The sequence below is a fragment of the Mobula hypostoma genome, chromosome 23 (genome assembly GCF_963921235.1).
Source record: "Mobula hypostoma chromosome 23, sMobHyp1.1, whole genome shotgun sequence".
Classification (NCBI taxonomy): Eukaryota; Metazoa; Chordata; class Chondrichthyes; order Myliobatiformes; family Myliobatidae; genus Mobula; species Mobula hypostoma.
This window is the reverse complement of record NC_086119.1, coordinates 38,067,285-38,085,453: the sequence shown is the minus strand read 5'-3', so window position 1 is coordinate 38,085,453 and position 18,169 is coordinate 38,067,285. Positions and strand designations below refer to the sequence as shown.

The 18,169-nt window shown below is 43.0% G+C and overlaps 1 protein-coding gene across 3 annotated transcripts in view; it reads right to left on the bottom strand.

The window, feature by feature from the left end:
* Positions 1-18,169, bottom strand: part of LOC134336722 (E3 ubiquitin-protein ligase RNF43) — a 231,887-nt gene that overhangs the window by 5,260 nt on the left and 208,458 nt on the right. For 2 of the 3 annotated variants that reach the window (XM_063031125.1, XM_063031128.1), the window contains 5 exons: positions 12,999-13,100; positions 11,525-11,695; positions 10,545-10,647; positions 7,765-9,333; positions 3,943-5,733 (listed from right to left, as the gene is read on the bottom strand). In XM_063031125.1, the coding sequence (XP_062887195.1) occupies positions 5,690-5,733; positions 7,765-9,333; positions 10,545-10,647; positions 11,525-11,695; positions 12,999-13,100 (1,989 nt within the window). In that variant the 3' untranslated portion in view covers positions 3,943-5,689. The remainder of the gene's footprint in view (positions 1-3,942; positions 5,734-7,764; positions 9,334-10,544; positions 10,648-11,524; positions 11,696-12,998; positions 13,101-18,169) is intronic. The other variant, XM_063031127.1, reaches the window with a different exon arrangement.

The following is an 18,169-nucleotide window of genomic DNA, read 5'->3' as shown; positions in this document are numbered from 1 at the left end:
CCCATCATAATTTTATATACCTCTATCAAATCTCCCCTCATTCTTCTACGCTCCAGGGAATAAAGTCCAAACCTATTCAACCTTTCTCTGTAACTGAGTTTCTCAAGTCCCGGCAACAACCTTGTAAACCTTCTCTGCACTCTTTCAACCTTATTTATATCCTTCCAGTAATTTGGTGACCAAAATTGAACACAATACTCCAGATTCGGCCTCACTAATGCCTTATACAACCTCATCATAACATTCCAGCTCTTATACTCAATACTTCGATTAATAAAGGCCAATGTACCAAAAGCTCTCTTTACGACCCTATCTACCTGTGACGCCACTTTTAGGGAATTTTGTATCTGTATTCCCAGATCCCTCTGTTCCACTGCACTCCTCAGTGCCTTACCATTAACCCTGTATGTTCTACCTTGGTTTGTCCTTCCAACGTGCAATACCTCACACTTGTCTGTATTAAACTCCATCTGCCATTTTTCAGCCCATTTTTCCAGCTGGTCCAAGTCCCTCTGCAGGCTCTGAAAACCTTCCTCACTGTCTACTACACCTCCAATCTTTGTATCATCAGCAAATTTGCTGATCCAATTTACCACATTATCATCCAGATCATTGATATAGATGACAAATAACAATGGACCCAGTACTGATCCCTGTGGCACGTCACTAGTCACAGGTCTCCACTCGGAGAAGCAATTCTCTACTACCACTCTTTGGCTTCTTCCATTGAGCCAATATCTTATCCAATTTACCACCTCTCCATGTATACCTAGCGACTGAATTTTCCTAACTAACCTCCCATGCGGGACCTTGTCAAAGGCCTTACCGAAGTCCATGTAGACAATATCCACTGCCTTCCCTTCATCCACTTTCCTGGTAACCTCCTCGAAAAACTCCAATAGATTAGTCAAACATGACCTGCCGTGCACAAAGCCATGTTGACTCTCCCTAATAAGTCCCTGTCTATCCAAATGCTTGTAGATTCTGTCTCTTAGTACTCCCTCCAATAACTTACCTACTACCGACGTTAAACTCACCGGCCTATAATTTCCTGGATTACTTTTCGATCCTTTTTTAAACAACGGAACAACATGAGCCACTCTCTAATCCTCTGGCGCCTCACTTATAGACAGTAACATTTTAAATATTTCTGCCAGGGCCCCTGCAATTTCAACACCAGTCTCCTTCAATGTCCGAGGGAACACCCTGTCAGGTCCCGGGGATTTATCCACTTTAATTTTCCTCAAGACAGCAAGGACCTCCTCCTTTTCAATCTGTAAAGTGTCCATGATCTCACTACTTGTTTCCCCTAATTCCATAGACTTCATGCCAGTTTCCTTAGTAAATACAGACGCAAAAAACCAATTTAAGATCTCCCCCATTTCCTTTGGTTCCGCACATAGGCGACCACTCTGATCTTCAAGAGGACCAATTTTATCCCTTACAATCCTTTTGCTCTTAATATACTTGTAAAAGCTCTTTGGATTATCCTTCACTTTGACTGCCAATGCAACCTCATGTCTTCTTTTAGCACTCCTGAATTCTTTCTTAAGTATTTTCTTGCACTTCTTATACTCCTCAAGCACCTTATTTACTCCCTGCTTCCTATACATGTGATACAACTCCCTCTTCTTCTTTATCAGAGTTGCAATATCACTTGAGAACCAAGGGGAAATCTTGCCTGACAAATCTTCTGTAATTCTTTGAGAAATAACAGACGGCATAGACATAAGAGAGTCAGTGGATGTTGTTTTACGTGGATTTTCATAAGGCCTCTGACAAGATGCAATACAGAAGGCTGCTGAGCAAGATAGCAGCCAAAGGTATTACAGGAAAGATACTAGCATGGATAGAAGATTGGGTGACTGGCAGGAAGCAAAAAGTGGGAATAAAGGGGGCCTTTTCTGGTTGTCTGCCAGTGACTAGTGGTGTGCCGCTGGGGTCGGTGTTGGGACTGCTTCTTATGTTATATGTCAATAATTTGGCTGAAATAATGGATTGCTTTATTGCATAGATAGGTGGAGGAGCAAATAGTTTTGAGGAAGCTGGGTGTCTGCAGAGGGACTTACATTGGAAGAATGGGCAAAGAAGTGACAGTTGAAATATAGTGTTGGGGAGTGCAAGGTCATGTACTTTGGCAGAAGGGAAAAAGGTGTGGACTGTTTTCTAAATGGGGTAAAAAATTCAAAAATCAGAGGTACAAAATCAGAGGTGCTGGGAGTCCTTGTGCATAATTCCCGAAAGGTTAACTTGCAGATTGAGTCAGTAGTAAGCAAGACAAATGCAATGTTAGCATTACTTTCAAGAGGATTAAAATACAAAAGCAAGGATGTAATGCTAAGGCATTCATTAGAGTGTACTTGGAGTATTGTGAGCAGTCTTGGGACTTTTATCTAAGATGTGCTGGCATTAGAGAGGGTTGAGAGGAGCTTCATGAGAATGATTCCAATGATCCCAGGAATGAAAAGGTTAAGATATGAGAAGCATTTGATGGCTTTGGGCCTGTACCCACTAGAGTTTATGGGGGGGGGGGGAGAGCGGCAGAATCTCATTGAAACCTATCGACTATTGAAAGCCCTAGACAGTAGATGTAGGGAGGATGTTTCCTACAGTGGAGAAGTCTAGGATCAGACAGCACAGCCTCAGAATAGAGGAACATCAATTTAAAACAGTGATGAAGAAAAAATTCTTTAGCCAGAGGCAGTGAATCTGTGGAATTAATTGCCACAGATGTCTGGGCAGGCCAAGTCATTGTGTATGTTTAAGGCAGAAGTTGATAGGTTCTTCATTAGTCATGGCATCAAAGGTAACAGAGAGAAGGCAGGAGAATGGGGTAGAGAGGGATATTAAATTGGCCATGAATGAATGGTGAAACAGACCCGATGGGTCAAATGGCTAATTTTGCTCCAGTGTCTTTTGCTCTAATGGAAAAGCAATATTTCCCAGCACAGGGACAGGCCACAGCAAAGGGTGAGCTTCCTTGCTCTGTTTAGAAAGTGCCATTGGATCTTTAATTCCATGTGATCGATTTATGGTCTCATCCTGAACATGTTGTCAGTAATAGCAGAGTATTCCTTCAGTACAGCACTGGTGTTTCCACCTGGAATGAAACTTCAACCTAAAGCATTGCTCAGGAGTGAGAGACCTACCGATAATTCCTACTCAAGAACACTTCGTTAAAAAAACACATTTAACCTCTGTAGCCTCTATTTTCCATGTTATACCAGTCCTGTAAATGCCAACATAATATCGCCGCCTCCCTACGTGCCAGGGCAGTAATGCCTTACAATAGTTTAGGTCTTCATTCTCTGGCACCGTATATATGAACCGCCATTACACCGAGTGTTTTCTTCCCTGAAATCTTGTAGCTTGAATCATTTTCATATAAAATTGTTATGTTGCAACCAGAAGTACCTACCTTTTAAACATTTAGTAACATGGCAAACAAATAAATACACAACTCAACCTAGTCAATATTTTTATACCACCAAATCAGTCAATCTATCTGCATTGGAATTCTTCCCTGTTCACAAAAAAGTGATAGGACATTAGACTACATGACTAAAGTATATTTCAATTTTGAACTGTTAATATAATTCATTACCACATGAAGAAATGACAGATGACAAAAAAACAGGTATTCTGTATCACTATGAATATAATTAACATATCAGGACTAATTGTGATCTAGAACCTGAGAGATATGGAGTAATTCAAAAATTACAATCATCGGTTATCTTTCTCTGCTCAGTGGCAATAGCTGTGGTATTTCACGTCGTCCCTCCTTACCTTGTAATTCTTGGTACATCCTGGTGATGTCAGCCTACCTGCACTTTACCCTCAGTTTTATCATGGGTCACCACGTGCAGCTTAACCAGACTGATCACGTCAACAATGTGGCTGCAAGCCTGGTAGATGTGGGGTACTCTTCAAACAACTTACCTTTCAATTCTTTCAATTACTGTTTCTAGGGTTCATTTTACGATCATGATGGATCTGAACAGTTGTATCACTCAATAAGCACTGAATCCACGATTAGCACCTTTGAACTCAACCATCCCCTATCACAGAGATGGCAATAAACACAACTTCCTAGAAATCATTACAAAATATCTTTTTAAACATTTGTTCAGAGTCCCAATAAACTCACTATGCCCTTAGCGTTACAGTATCTATATACCACTAAGTAATTTATAATCCAATGGGGATACCAGTAAAAATCTAAAGAACTGCCATTCTGCATCATCAGCCGATTCAGGGATTCAACTAGATATATGACACACAAACACAATTCAACCACCTTTGTAATTGAAAATAATTTATTGGAGAATAATCTGAATAGGGCCAGACCATCGTTAGTGACAGCACTGATCATTTATAAGGCACTTTACATTACACACCCTGGTAGAGGATAAATATATTAGTAAATAAATATATTAAGAACATATCATAATGCAATGACTTTCTATACAAATATAATACAACACTTTAAAAAGATCTTTTTTAATACAAAGTACCCAAAATATACTGTGGAGCCCTTGTAAATACAAGGCCCTGCAAGGCTACATTTGTCTTTAAGTGCTTCTATCTGACAGTCAGGGTCTGGTCACAAGTGCTAGAAATCTGCCAGGTGTTAGACTATTTTGGAAAATAAAGGTAACCTGGAAGAGTCCCTTGACAAAGGCTCTTCAACAGCTGTAGTTAAACTTGTATTCCTGAAGTAGATGGTTAATGACAAATTACAAGCACCAATGTCATGAAGCGATGCTTCTGTAAATTCATGTCCTGGATTGAGTTTTTAAAACTTTTGAAATTACTTGGTCTTGGCCTTGTAGCTACACAGCTACATTGGACCTGCCCCTCATTCTGCCAGCTGAATCCATCAATCATCAGGCTATTCCCACACATGCCTTTTCCTGCCAGCTACACAGTCTATCTGTGGCTGTTCTCACCTCATATTCCCAGTAATACAGCTTCTCCATGTCTGCTCCCACATCATACCCTTGGCTACATGACGTATCCACTCCTGCACCTGCACCAGACCGCCATGGACTTGGCTTCTCTATGCCAGTCTCACAGCTACACAGCTTCTCCTTGCCTATGCCCATCTCCACCCACCAACTATATGGCATCTCCACTCTTGTCCGCACTTTATACTGGCAGCTTTATGGCTTCTGAAGATGCATCCCCTCCCTCATCCCGGCAGCTAAACTGATACCCCTCAAAGGTCCTCACCCTTATCTGCACATCACACAACTTCATGCAAAGCCCTACACTCATCCTTCCAGACACACTGTCTCTTCACGTGTCGCCCCCTCAACTCACCCCACCATGTCTACACATCCTCACCTTCATTCTGCTGGCAAGACACGTTTGCACCAATTCCACTTCCTCCCCCTGCTGCACCTTCTCCACTTATCCCCCCAAGTTGAGGACTATTACACACTTTTCCCCACACGCATCCAGCCGGAGCCAATTTTCTCCATGCCCACCCTACTCTCATCCTCAGCTTCTCCGTGTTTTCCATGCCTTTCTCATTCTCCAGCTACACAGATCCTTCAGGCACGTCTCCACTCTCATCTGCAGATACGCGGCTTCTCCACGTCTGCCCTTCATCTTGCCAGTACCATGCTCTTGTCACCTCTGCCCCTTGTCCTGCCTGTTGTGGCTTTCTTTGTCAGTTTTTCAGTTACACGACTTCCTCACAAATTTCTTCCACATTTGATTTGGTACCTGGTTGGAATGAAAAAAAAACAACAATCAAACATTTGGAAAAACCTATAGTATATTACAGGTGACATAAAAAAGGAATGAGCCCAGGCCATCAGGGACTTGTGCTTGAGCAATGATACCAGGGAAAGCAAACCTCCAAGGGGGAAGTAAATTTTCAACCATCCGTAATGGACCTATAGTCATCAAACGCTTAAAATTTATTTTGTGAAGATCCTCAAGGAACTCATCTCCAATTCGGAGTCAGTACCAAGTATTCAGATAAGTATGTTGAAGGCCCTCAGTGCAATGTAACAACTCCCCATATACAACAGTTAGTCATTCCCTAAACAGTTCACATTCTTATAACATTTTGCATTGTGACACTTTCTAAACCACAGCTACCTAACCTCTTTCACTGAGTGATCTATCCTAAACTCCAAGTTGTCTTCCAATTTTGCTCTGGTGTGTTAAAACATTTCCACTGCTCCTACTGCTGGCTACTCAGCCTTCGGCTGGTGAGGCTCAATGATTAGGATACTCCATTCCAACCAGCACCACTGTTAAAGGATATACAAAACTGCACATTGTCTGTTTTGTTACAGTGAATTCTGCATCTCAATTAACCAAATTTCCCTCTTCTCAGAGGCAGTGCATTGTACATCCCCTCACTGGCAGAGTGCGTGGAACTGTACTCTTCCACTAGACCAACACTTCTATTTGTGTGAAGCACTACAAGACTCACAATATATTTCTAGAGAATGGACTATTGGTAAGTTGAAATATCGATACCTACTAAACAGAGATATTTTAAATATTGTGTTAGATTTTTAGCTTGGTACTAAACTGAATGATGAACAGAACTGGGAAAACTCTCGATACCAAATCATCTTTAAATGGAAGCAGTACTTGGCAAACTTAAACATAGGTTGCTTTCATTCGCTGATCAAAGCTGGAGCACGAAGCAATCTACAAGGTGTAGGCAGTGGGGTAAGACAGTGTTTGGATTGGGAATGAGCTGATTATTGCTACGAAGATCAGGAGGAAGGTCGGAATCAATGGTTGAATAGTGAACCATATGCAGCCACATTGAGAGGGGACAAAAAAATGGGCAAGTTAAAGTTAGACTGCTCATCAATCTATCTTTCAGACACACGGCAAATGGTTTTGTGGAACACACAATCATACTGTTATGACCTCTGGGTTATATAACTTGATACTGGATGACAAAACAACACTCCTGATCAAAGGGCATGCAAACTCAGCTAAGCGTGTAACCATAGTTCTGAACCCTTAAGGATAAGCAGAATGATTGCAAAATTTGTAATAAGGATATAATCTTCTGCTGTGCTGGAACCCTAGGCTAATCCTGATTAAAAGCAAACTGACTGAAAATCTGAAATCTAGATACACTGCATCAGTGTCCACATACAACAACGTGTCAGGGTTCTGTTGGGAAATTCCTATGTGCCTGCAGTGGCAAGGTCTTCACGGATTAATAAGTTAATCATTTGTACCATGTCAATATTTACCTGGTAGTGACAGTGTCAGTGGCCCCAACACACCCTTGGAACCAGGGCATTCTCTGCTCCCCAGAAAAACACCCCCTCCACCCATCCCCCCCTTCCCAGGCAACTAACTGCAGAACAGCATCAGGGGGTAGGTTTCTTTCGCTATTTCCCTCACATGGACTTTCGATAAGCTGCAGGAACGCTCGTTCGGATGCCATGCTGCAATAAAAGCCGAACCCCACCCACTTTGAAAGGGGGATAAAACCTAACTACAAACGGCTGCATGCATCATCGCTGATTAGGGCAGCGCATACAAGACAGATCTTCAAGTCAGGCACCTAAATAATATAACAAACTCCTTATGCTTCCTTCTCCCTTCACGACAATGTGACGTTCTGGTCACCCTCACTGATTTTCCACAGGGAACCATGCTGCATTACTCTGGGACAAAACTCTTCTCAAACTGCCACCGGCAATATAAAAGAAAAAGGTAAGCTCTAAATTTCTCAGGCCCCAAAAATACTTCCAGCTTTGCTTTACGCACCTGTGTTGTTGGGGAATGTCTGGCAGTAGAAGGACTGGTCTTGTACTGGTTCTGTATCACAGTGTCTTTTGCAACAGCTATCTTGAAATGGGTGGCCTTGGTCCACGCTGCTGCTGTGCGGCTTGCCGGCCAACATGGACTCAGAGTGCACGTGAGGCAGTGGCTGCTGACAGCGGGGGTTCGGGCACTCGCAGAACGGGAAACGCCACTCACCGGAGGCTCCGCTGTTGAGAACTAAAGGGATTGGCACAGATGGCTGGATGCCTGGAGGGGGGCACGGGCTCCCACTGTTGCCATAGTGAACGTGCACCCTGCAGTCCTCCAGGGCATCACAGTCCTGATGGAAGTAAACTACAGGAGGCTCCACCTGGAAGCTGCTTTTCCTCCTCTTCCTCCTCCTCCTGCTGCTCTGGTTCGACTTAGCTACTGAAGGCACTGGGTCGGGTTTGGCGCACGCCACTTTGCTCTTGTCCCTCTCCGCGTCCACTTTTTGCAGCGAGGCCTCGGGGAGGCAAAGTCCGGGGGGAAGCAACAAGCTCTGCTCCAAGCAGGGGCACTGGGCAGGATGCGGGCTGCACTGGGATTGGCAGGTAAACTCCGCCTGATGCTGGCAGTGCTGGAAGTCGCCCACATAGTCCTCCAGCAGCTCACCTTCCTGTTTTTGTGACGTGTTCCTACAAAACTCATCTTTCGGACGCGGGTGAGCTTTGCTGTAGTGGTGGTGCCGATGATGGTGGTAGTGGGTGTGATTAAGTACGTGGTTGTCCTGAGGACCACCGGTGGAGTCCACCGACCTGGGCCTCGACTCCTCAAAGGATGAAGCCTTTATGCTCTCGTCACTTGCCCCACAGTACACAAGGGGATCGTACTCGCTGCTCAGCGAGCTGCGGAAAGTTGACTGGCTCCCGTAAATACAGCGGTTGCTTATATCAGTGCAGTCCAGTGTGGAGTCACTCGAGGAGTAGTGGCAAGGACCCGAGCTGGAGTCGCTACCTGGGCTATCTGCCAGGTATCCACTGCGCACCGAACAGTTGATACCAAAGCTGTCCCCGGAGAGGCTGCGGTTGTCATGGCTGCCGGCGAGCTGTGAGCGCAAGGGAGTACAGCTGGACTTGTGCGAGGACAGTGGTGCGCTGCATACTGGAAACTGCTGCTGCCTGCAGGGCTTATGCAGAAACGGTCCGTGGTGAGGCCTATCCAGCCAGGGTGGACCTTTCCGCACCATGAAGGGTCTCTGGTGCCGGTAGGGCGCTCCCTGGCCTTCACCGTGACGATAGGTGCACCTGTGCAGGGTTGGAGGATGCCCTGGCCTGGTGGCTACGTACTGCATAGTGTTAAACCCCACGGGGTAGACTTCCGGCCTAACAATGTAATGACCGGAGGGGGGAGCCAGCATCCCTGGAGCTCTGGCGTTGTTCAGATGAGGAGCTCTGGAGGGAATGGCAGTGGTCGGTCTGTGAAGGTGGGCATGGCCAGGATAGCGTCGGAACAGGTGAATTCGCTGGTTCACTTGAGCGCCTGGCGTAGCTTGGTCACGAACCTCTGGCTGTGCAACAGTTGAACTTCCTTCTGAAAACAATCGAAGATTGCAATATTAGTGTCAAGTGACCCTCGACATTTCACTCAACCTTCAAACACATTGCCAGTTCTCTAAGGGCTGTATATGACGACACAGCAAGCAGTATGAGATCAGGCCTTAATCTTCACGGGTCGTCGGATCTGTAACTGGCATCACCTGCCATTGCAACTGAACATGTTGTGTAACCCTTGCAGATTGTACATGTGAAAGCAGGTGGCTGGATTTGGCCCCTTCAGGACGTTGCAGGATACAATGAATCACAATTGACTGTCTAGGATGAAAACGGAAAATGCTGAAACACTGAGGCAGCATCAGTAGAGAGAGAGGACTTTCAGGGTATCTCAAGGCTTTGACCTGAAATATTAACTCTGTTTCCCTTTCCACAGATGCTGCCTGATCTGCTGAGTGTTTCCAGCATTTTCTGTTTCTGACACCCCAAGCCGCATTTTTATATTTCAAGCATCTGCAGTTTTTTTTTGATTTTCACTCAACATCTGTAACTTATTTAGCTTTTATTATTAAGTACTTGGGTGTATGGGATGTCCAGGGAGGGGCAGCGCCTCTGGTCAAGGGGCTTGTTGTGTCCATTCCAGGGCAGCTCACTCACCTTTGGTCCCCGCTGGACACTTGACTCTCACCTGCAGCTCCAGGTAGATGTCTGCACGTGACAGTGGCCACACCACGGTTTACCGCTTCGACGGGCGGGCTAAACCAGGTGAGGCTAGTCGAAGGTCTCATACCCCAGTGCAATAGGGAGATGCGCTTAGCACTTTGGGAAGGCAGCATCCCCAAGTGTTGCCACTTAAGCATTTTCTACAATTCCATTTAAAAAAAGGGCTAAGTTTTGACAGCGGCAGTGGCACTAGAGAATTGGACACTAGTAAAAGTTACTGGGTTTGTTCACAAAAAAATCTTCTCATTGGCTTATTATTGCACTACTGGTCAGTAGGCTGGAATCACACACATTGCCTGAGTGTAGCTCAGAATGAAAAGATCTCCCTGGAGAATAGGAACTCAATAAGCCCTGTAGTTGATAGTCACATCTGCCAGAAGTCACTGCCTTCAGAGAGGTGTATACTACTTGCCTATTGGGATCAGATTATTTAATTCTAGAAAATTACTGCAGTATCTAACAATGTAAAACCTCACATATTTAGTTCTCCCTACACCAGCTACATGTGAACTTCAATTGCAGAATTACCAATGATGTTGTACATGCAGAGAGGGCAGGTGCGATGTTGAAGCAGCCAAGGATCCACACATTCCTTGTGAAATTCATGGAAACATGATATGATCCGTAGATCCTACAAAGAAAAATCGATAGTAACACATTAGCAAACATCCAGTGTGGGGACAACAGCATTTAAACACTTCATATTATGACACCAATATCATTAATAATGTGTGAAAAACACGATTATTTTGTATGAAAAAGATCCAAGCAAGTTGAAGCACTATGTATTTTTATGCCATGCAGCAGGTGGAGCTACAATTAAAGAAATGGATCTCCAAGGACTTACTAAGGCTTCAACCCAGCCCAGCAGAAGAACTCTGGATCTCTTCCACCTCTAAGAATGAGCTTGGGACCTTCTACCTGAATCCAGCAACCTTACAGAGGAGTATAATCCTTGAGGAGCTCAGACTAGGAGAATGCACACTGTCTTGGTCCCAGGGAAAGGGAACCCAAAACTAGAAAGCATAGCTCTAAGGTGAGAGGGGAGGATTTAAAAGAGACTTTGTAGGCAACTTCATGCAAAGGGGGTTGGGTACCTATAGAATGAACTGCTAGAGGCAGATGAGATGGGACCAATAATGATATTTGGACAGGTACATGGATAGGAGAGTTAGGGATATAGGCCAAATGTGGGCAAATGGGATTGATAGGGACCAAAGTCTTGCTCTACACTGTGTTACTCTGCGACTCTATTTAACACTTACTAAATGAAGATAGTCTGCACAATGCCAACCCAAAAGTTGAAACTATGCTGAACTGTGTAGAAACAGAAAAATAAAAACAAAACTCAGAACCAGTCCGGGGTAAAACTGTTTGTTGATGAAACCTTTTGCAATCAAGATCATCATTCACCCTCTCTGCAAGAGGTTACAGGGAAGTCATGAACGCTTCCGCACCCCCCCCCGCCCCCCATAAGCGAAGTGAAAGCTGCTGCCAATTCTTCTCACCTGCCCATCAGCAAACTCCTCCAGACATATGGCGCACACGGGCTCGGACATGCTGCTGGCCTGGGAGCCCTGGCTGCTCTGACGCTCGTGACCCAGAGGGCGGCACCGTGATCGATAACGGCGTGTGGCCAGACGGCTGATTGCATTGATTGTCTGCTGCTGCAAGGAATTCTGGGAAGGGAGCAGGTAACTTACAATTAGTGTGCAAAAGTTTACAGAAGATATTAAGCCTTTCATTCTCTGCCTTAGGCACGAAAGCATCTTCTACAACAAGCTGTGATGGCCTAAAACAGCAAATGGAAATAAAGAAAACTTTGAAATAAAACGACAAGATGCTGGAAACACTCAGCAAGCCAATCAGCATCCGTGGAAAGAGAAACAGTTAACATTTCTAATTGAAGACCCTTCATCAAAAGTGGGAAAGAAGTTTTTACACTGAGAATGAGCAACTTCTCTTTCAACACTCACTTTCTTTACATCAACAATGTAGTTATGGCAAGTTGTTTGGGCTGAAGCATTTTGTGGGTTAGGAGAATCAGTTCTGATTTCTTTCCTACTTTGCCTCTGACCCCCCTCAAACCTCAACTCTATTTCTAGTACATTTACTACTACACTCAAATATTTCATTAATTTTCTGCCAACATTCTCCCTACTCTGACCTTCACATCTCTGACTTCAACCTTCTTTCTAGATCTCCTCTTATTCTTTGACAAATATCCAACATGAATTCGGAATTATTTCCCACAGCTACCCTGACAACACCTCCTCCCATCTTGTCTCCAGTTATAACTCCACTATACTCTTCTCATCCCACTGTCTGTCTCTATTTTGTCTGCTTCAGTCTTGAGGATGTCCACACAGGTGGCCCAAAGATGTCCTCCTTCTTGAACCGTGGCTTCCCCCCCTGCCATAATAGACAGTATCCTTGGTTAAACATTTAGGCTTAGGCAAAATGTCAACAGACTTGCCTAATGCAAGTCCAGAGCATAAAATCTAGACAGTAAAATGTAAGGCTGTAGATAGTACAGTGATTGCAATCGGGGAGGTGCCAGAATTAGTTCCATTTGACCATGGTCAGATTTAATACCCATTCCTAATATAGGAATACTGTTTAGCTTACTCAAATGCCAGCTAATTTTCCTGATACCTGTGGTCTTATGGTCACATTCTACAGTAAGCAGTATTCTTAAGCAGTTTTCCATATTCCTAGCACCAACAGGGATTACCAAATCCAAAGCCTTGATGTAGTTTATTGCATATTTTGGACTGTACAGTTGTAACATGTGTGGCTAAATTATTGCAGAGACTTCATCTGCAATATGCCTTTAATGCCAGGTCCACCAGGAACAAGCTGACTTTGTCAGGATGATAACATCAGAACAGAAACCCAAGGGATGATAAGTACAGAAACACAATGGTGAAAATCCAAAGAAAACTATTAGTCAGGACAACTACAATGCAGAGCTGCTCTCACCCGAGTTTGATTCTGCTTGCACTTGATTCTCACTGCCAGGATCATGACAACAACTGAGAAAGCAACAACCAGAGTCATTAAGATTCCCACATCGTAGGCTGGCTGTAGAGAGAAGAGAAAACGAACAATTATTACTGATTGAAAAATACAGAACTTTCCTGTACTTTTGATGTAACAACAACATAACATACAGCTGGCAACTACACTAGAAATCATCCCTGGACTCATCTTACTGAATAACGTCAAAGCAGGTTGCACAGAAATCATATTTGCTCCACTTTAGGCTAGTGAACAAAACCTTAAGCGTAGCAAACTTCTGTTACTTTGCGGAGGAACGCCAAGTAAAGCAAATTGGTGTGAAGTGGAGAAACTCAGCATGATAGTAAACACTATCTGACATGATAATACATGACAGTAAACACAATCTGCTGTGGACAGTAGTGAAACTTGAATCAACGAAGGATGCTCAACAGCTGTGGCGGGGCTTGAAGGCTTTCACCTCTTATAAAGTTAAATCAAGCGATAGGGGAAACAGCAGGGCTTTGCTTCTAGATGAGCTCAGTGCCTTTTATGCTCGCTTTGACTATCAGAACATGGTGGAACCATCACAAACTCCTGCATCCCTTGATGATGCTAGGATCTCAGCCTCTGCAGCTGCCTTCAGGAGGGTGAATTGGTTCCCACGATCAATGATCTCACTTTCAAGGACTTCTTAACCTCATGTTCTCGTTATTTATTGCTATTTATTTACATCTGCATTTGTACACTTAGTTGTCTTTGCACTTTGGTTTATTTTTCATTGAACCTGTTATAGTTACTATTCTATAGACTTGCTGTAAGTGCCCTCAAGAAACTGAATCTCAGAGTTGTATATGGTGACACATATATACTTTGATAATAAAACTTACTTTGAACTTTGAGGTGATTGTTTTGTAGCTCTCTGAGCAATCACAACCTTTGTAATTTTACACTATTGGACAAGTGACTACATTTTTGTATGTATTACAACAAGGGCAGATTCAGAAAAACGTGATAGCTCAACTTCAAAATAACGATCAGCCATCTTCATCGTTGTTATATTTTAGGAAAAGATACCCACTATATCAGGGCTTTGTTTCTGTGAAACATTACAGTTAATAGTCCGAGGGATTTAGAGGAACAAATTTGTAGAGATTGCAGACTGTTGTAAGAAACATAAGATGTTATAATAGGTGATTCTAACTTTCCAGATACTGACTGGGAATCCCATACTGTAAAAGGACTAGATAGGATAGAGTTTGTCAACTATGTTCACAAAAGTTTCCTTAATCAGTACATAGAAGACCCAACGAGAATGTGTGTGATATTTGATCTGCTATTAGGGAATGAGACAGGGTAGGTGACGGAAGTTTGTGTAGGGGAATACTTTGTATTGAGTGATCACAATGCCATTAGTTTCAAAGTAAATATGCAAAAAGATAGGATTGTTCAGTGGGTTGAGATTCTAAATTGGAGAAAGGCCAATTTTGATGGTATCAGAAATTATCTGGATTGGGACAGGCTGTTTTTGGCAAAGATGCATTTGGTAAGTGGGAGGCCAAAAGTGAAAATTTGAGAGTACAAGGCTTATATGTGTTTGTCAGAATGAAAAGTAAAAATAACACATGTAGGGAATGTTGGTTTTCAAAAGATATTGAGGTCCCAGTTAAGAAAAAAAAGGTATAGGCATAGCAGGTATAGGCAGGCAGGAACAAATAAGGTAATTATGGAGTATAAAAATGCAAGAGAACACTTAAGAAAGAAAACAGGAGGGCTAACAGAAGGCATGAAGTTCCTTAGCAGACAAGATGAAGGAGAATCGTAAGGGATTTTACATATATTAAGAGCAAAAGGATTGCAAGGAACAAAATTTGTCCTCTGGAAGATCAGAATGGTAATCCATGTCTGGAGCCAAAAGAGACGCGGAAAGATCTTATATAATTTTTTTGCATCTGTATTTACTCAGGAGATGGGGACAGAGTCTACAGAAGTGAGGCAAAGTGCCATCTGCTTCATGAAACCTAAACATATTATAGAGGAGGAGGTGTTTGCTGTGCTGAGACAAATCAGGGTGAATAAGTACTCAGGGTCTAACAAGGTGTACCTTACAGGGGGAGGGGGGAAAGTGCAGAAATTGCTGGGGCCCTAGCAGAGATATTTCAATCATTGTTAGGGATAGGAGAGGTACCAGAGGATTGGAGGATAGCCAACGTTATTCCGCTGTTTAAGAAAAGCTCTAAGTGTAAAGCAGGAAATTATAGTCCGGTGAATCTAACATCGATAATGGAAAAGTTATTGGAAAGTATTCTCAGGGACTGGATATATAAGTATTTGGATAGATATGGACTGATTAAGGATAGTCAGTGTGGCTTCATGTGTGGTATATGATATCTATCCAATTTTATAGGATTTTTCAAGGAATTTACCAGGAAAGTTGATGAAGGTAAGGCAGTGGATATCTTCATAGACTTTAGCAAGGCACTTAACAAGGTCCCGCATGGGAAGTTGGTCAAGAAAGTTTGGTCGCTCGGCATTCAAGATGAGGTCATAAATTGGATTAGATATTGGCTTTGTGGGAGATGCCGTAAGACCATAAGATATAGGAGCAGAATTAGGCCATTTGGCCTGTTGAGTCTTCTCCACCATTCTATCACGGCTGATCCATTTTTCCTCTCAGCCCCAATCTCCTGCCTTCTCCCCAGAGAGTGGTAGTAGATGGTTGTCTCTCTGACTGGAGGCCTGTGACTAGTGGAGTGCCGTTGGGATTGGTGCTGGGTCCACTGTTGTTTATTGTCTATATTAACAATCTGGATCAGCAAATTTGCGGATGACACCAAGATTAGGGGTGTAGTGGACAGTGAGGAAGGCTGTCATGGCCCGCAGAGTGATCTGAATCAGCTGGAAAAATGGGCTGAAGAATTGTAGATGGAATTTAATTCAGATAAATGTGAGGTGTTGCACTTTGGAAGGATGAACTAGGGTAGGTGTTGCAAACTGAACAACAGAGCAAAGGGATCAGGGCATACATGTCCATGATTTGTTGAAACTGGTGTCAGGGTCGTAAAGAAAGCTCTTGGCACATTGGCCTTCATAAATCAATGTACTGAGTACAGGTGATGGGATGTTATGTTGAAGTTGTATAAGATGATGGTGGGGCCGAATTTGGAGTATTATGTACAGTTTTGGTTATTGAGCTACAGAAAAGATGTAATTAAGGTTGAAAGAATACAGAGAAAATTTACAAGGATGTTGTTGGTTGTCTCTGGATGACCGGAGTTATAAGATTGAATAGGTTACCTTAAAACGTAGAAGGTTGAGAAGAGATTTGATAGAAGTATACAAAATAATGGGCCGGCTGGTGGCGGAGTGGCATTAGCGCCGGACTTCGGAGCGAAGGCTCCTGAGTTTGAATCCAGCTGGCTCCCTTGCACGCTTTCCATCCGTGCTGGGTTGAGCATTGACCTAGCAACTCAGCCTCATAAAACTAAGAAAGCCTGCTAAAAAACGCCATCCTGACAGCGTCCCGATAACGCCACTCGGAGTTAAGGGCTTTCTTCTTCATACAAAATAATGAGGGTATAGATAGGGTAAATGCAAGTAGGCTTTTTCCACTGAGGTTGAGTGAGACTACAATAGAGGTCATGGGTTAAGGGTAAAAGGTGAAAAGTTTAAGGGAAATGAGGGTCAGGAGAGTGTGGAACGAACTACCAGCACAAGCTCCATCAAGGGACTCTAAGCTTCCAATAACCAGCAGGAAATTGAAGCCAAGTGCTATGTGAATGAGGTACAAGCTGTGGATCTATACATTTAAACTATAAAAAGGTTCAAAATTACGTTCAATTCCCCAGTTAAAAGATTATGGACTGAATTGTCAAAATTGCTGCAGGTGCATTTTTCAAGGTGGTGAATAGTTTACATACCAGGGTTCCAGATTAAGAATAACATATGTTTGTACAGGCTCCACACGGAGAAATGGAGCAGACATTGAGAAGGATTACACTTAATGACCACAGAAAGCTTAAAACACAAGTATAAGATGATGCTTGGCCTGTTGCGTTCACCAGCAACTTTGATGTATGTTACTAATTGGAGTGGCGACTTTGCTGAAACAGGGAATATAAGCTCAAACATAAGCCACCATGGAAGTGTCATTGAGGTGGCACTTTTGAGAAAATTAAATCTCTTTCTGAGAGGAGGAATTGAAGGACACTGAGAGATAGTGGGACTGATAGTTAGAAAGGAGACTTGTTTGTCTTCTTCAGATTTCTGCACCCAATACTGGTTAATCATTATTAAAATGACTAGTCGTATTTTTTTAATACATTTTACAACATTTTAGAATTCTTGTGAGAACAAGAAGTCTCCTAATCCATGTGTTTCTAGTAGAAATACCACCAGACCAGGAACTGGGTGAACTGTTGGCAGCTGAAGACATGATCCACTTAAAAGCAGTTCACAACGATCAATGCTATGACACATCTTGGTTTTCTTAAAAGATTTGATGAGAGATTGATGAATTACGTAGATCACATCTAAAGATGATGTTAACAGCTCTGCCTGTTTACACTTAACACATTATAAGCTGGAAACTCCACAAGCCAACGTGAATACTTGGGATATGGGTTTGTTCAGTCCTAAATTTGGAATCTTAGCAGCCCATGAAGCTTGTTGTCAGGCAGCTACTATTATTCTTCTCGATAAATGGATAGGGTTTCAGGAAACACTCTCAGTAGGTTCAATAGAGAAGGGTTTTTGTTTAGCTTTAAGTGCAGTCACATTTCCTACCTTAAACTCGCTTCCAGATTTATTTAGCTTTTAGACTTTCTATTGAAAAACATAATTAACAAGGAGTTATTTTGAGACTACATGTACAGAGACCCCAGGAAATGTCCGTCTACATGTCAGTTGTCCTATAATTAGTTCTGTAAAACCATTACTTGACTCAAGACGCTTAAAATCAAATCTTTCAGTTAAAGCTTTTAATCAAGTTATATAGCGTCCCCTCATTCCCACCTGTACATCTCTCCCGCCCATCTTTGGGATCACTGTGAAAACAGCTGAATATGAATTTTGATTAAATTCCCTAAATGCTTTTTACGTCCAATTGTAAAATGAGATAATCTGCACCGAGGAGACTATGGGGGCAATACTGC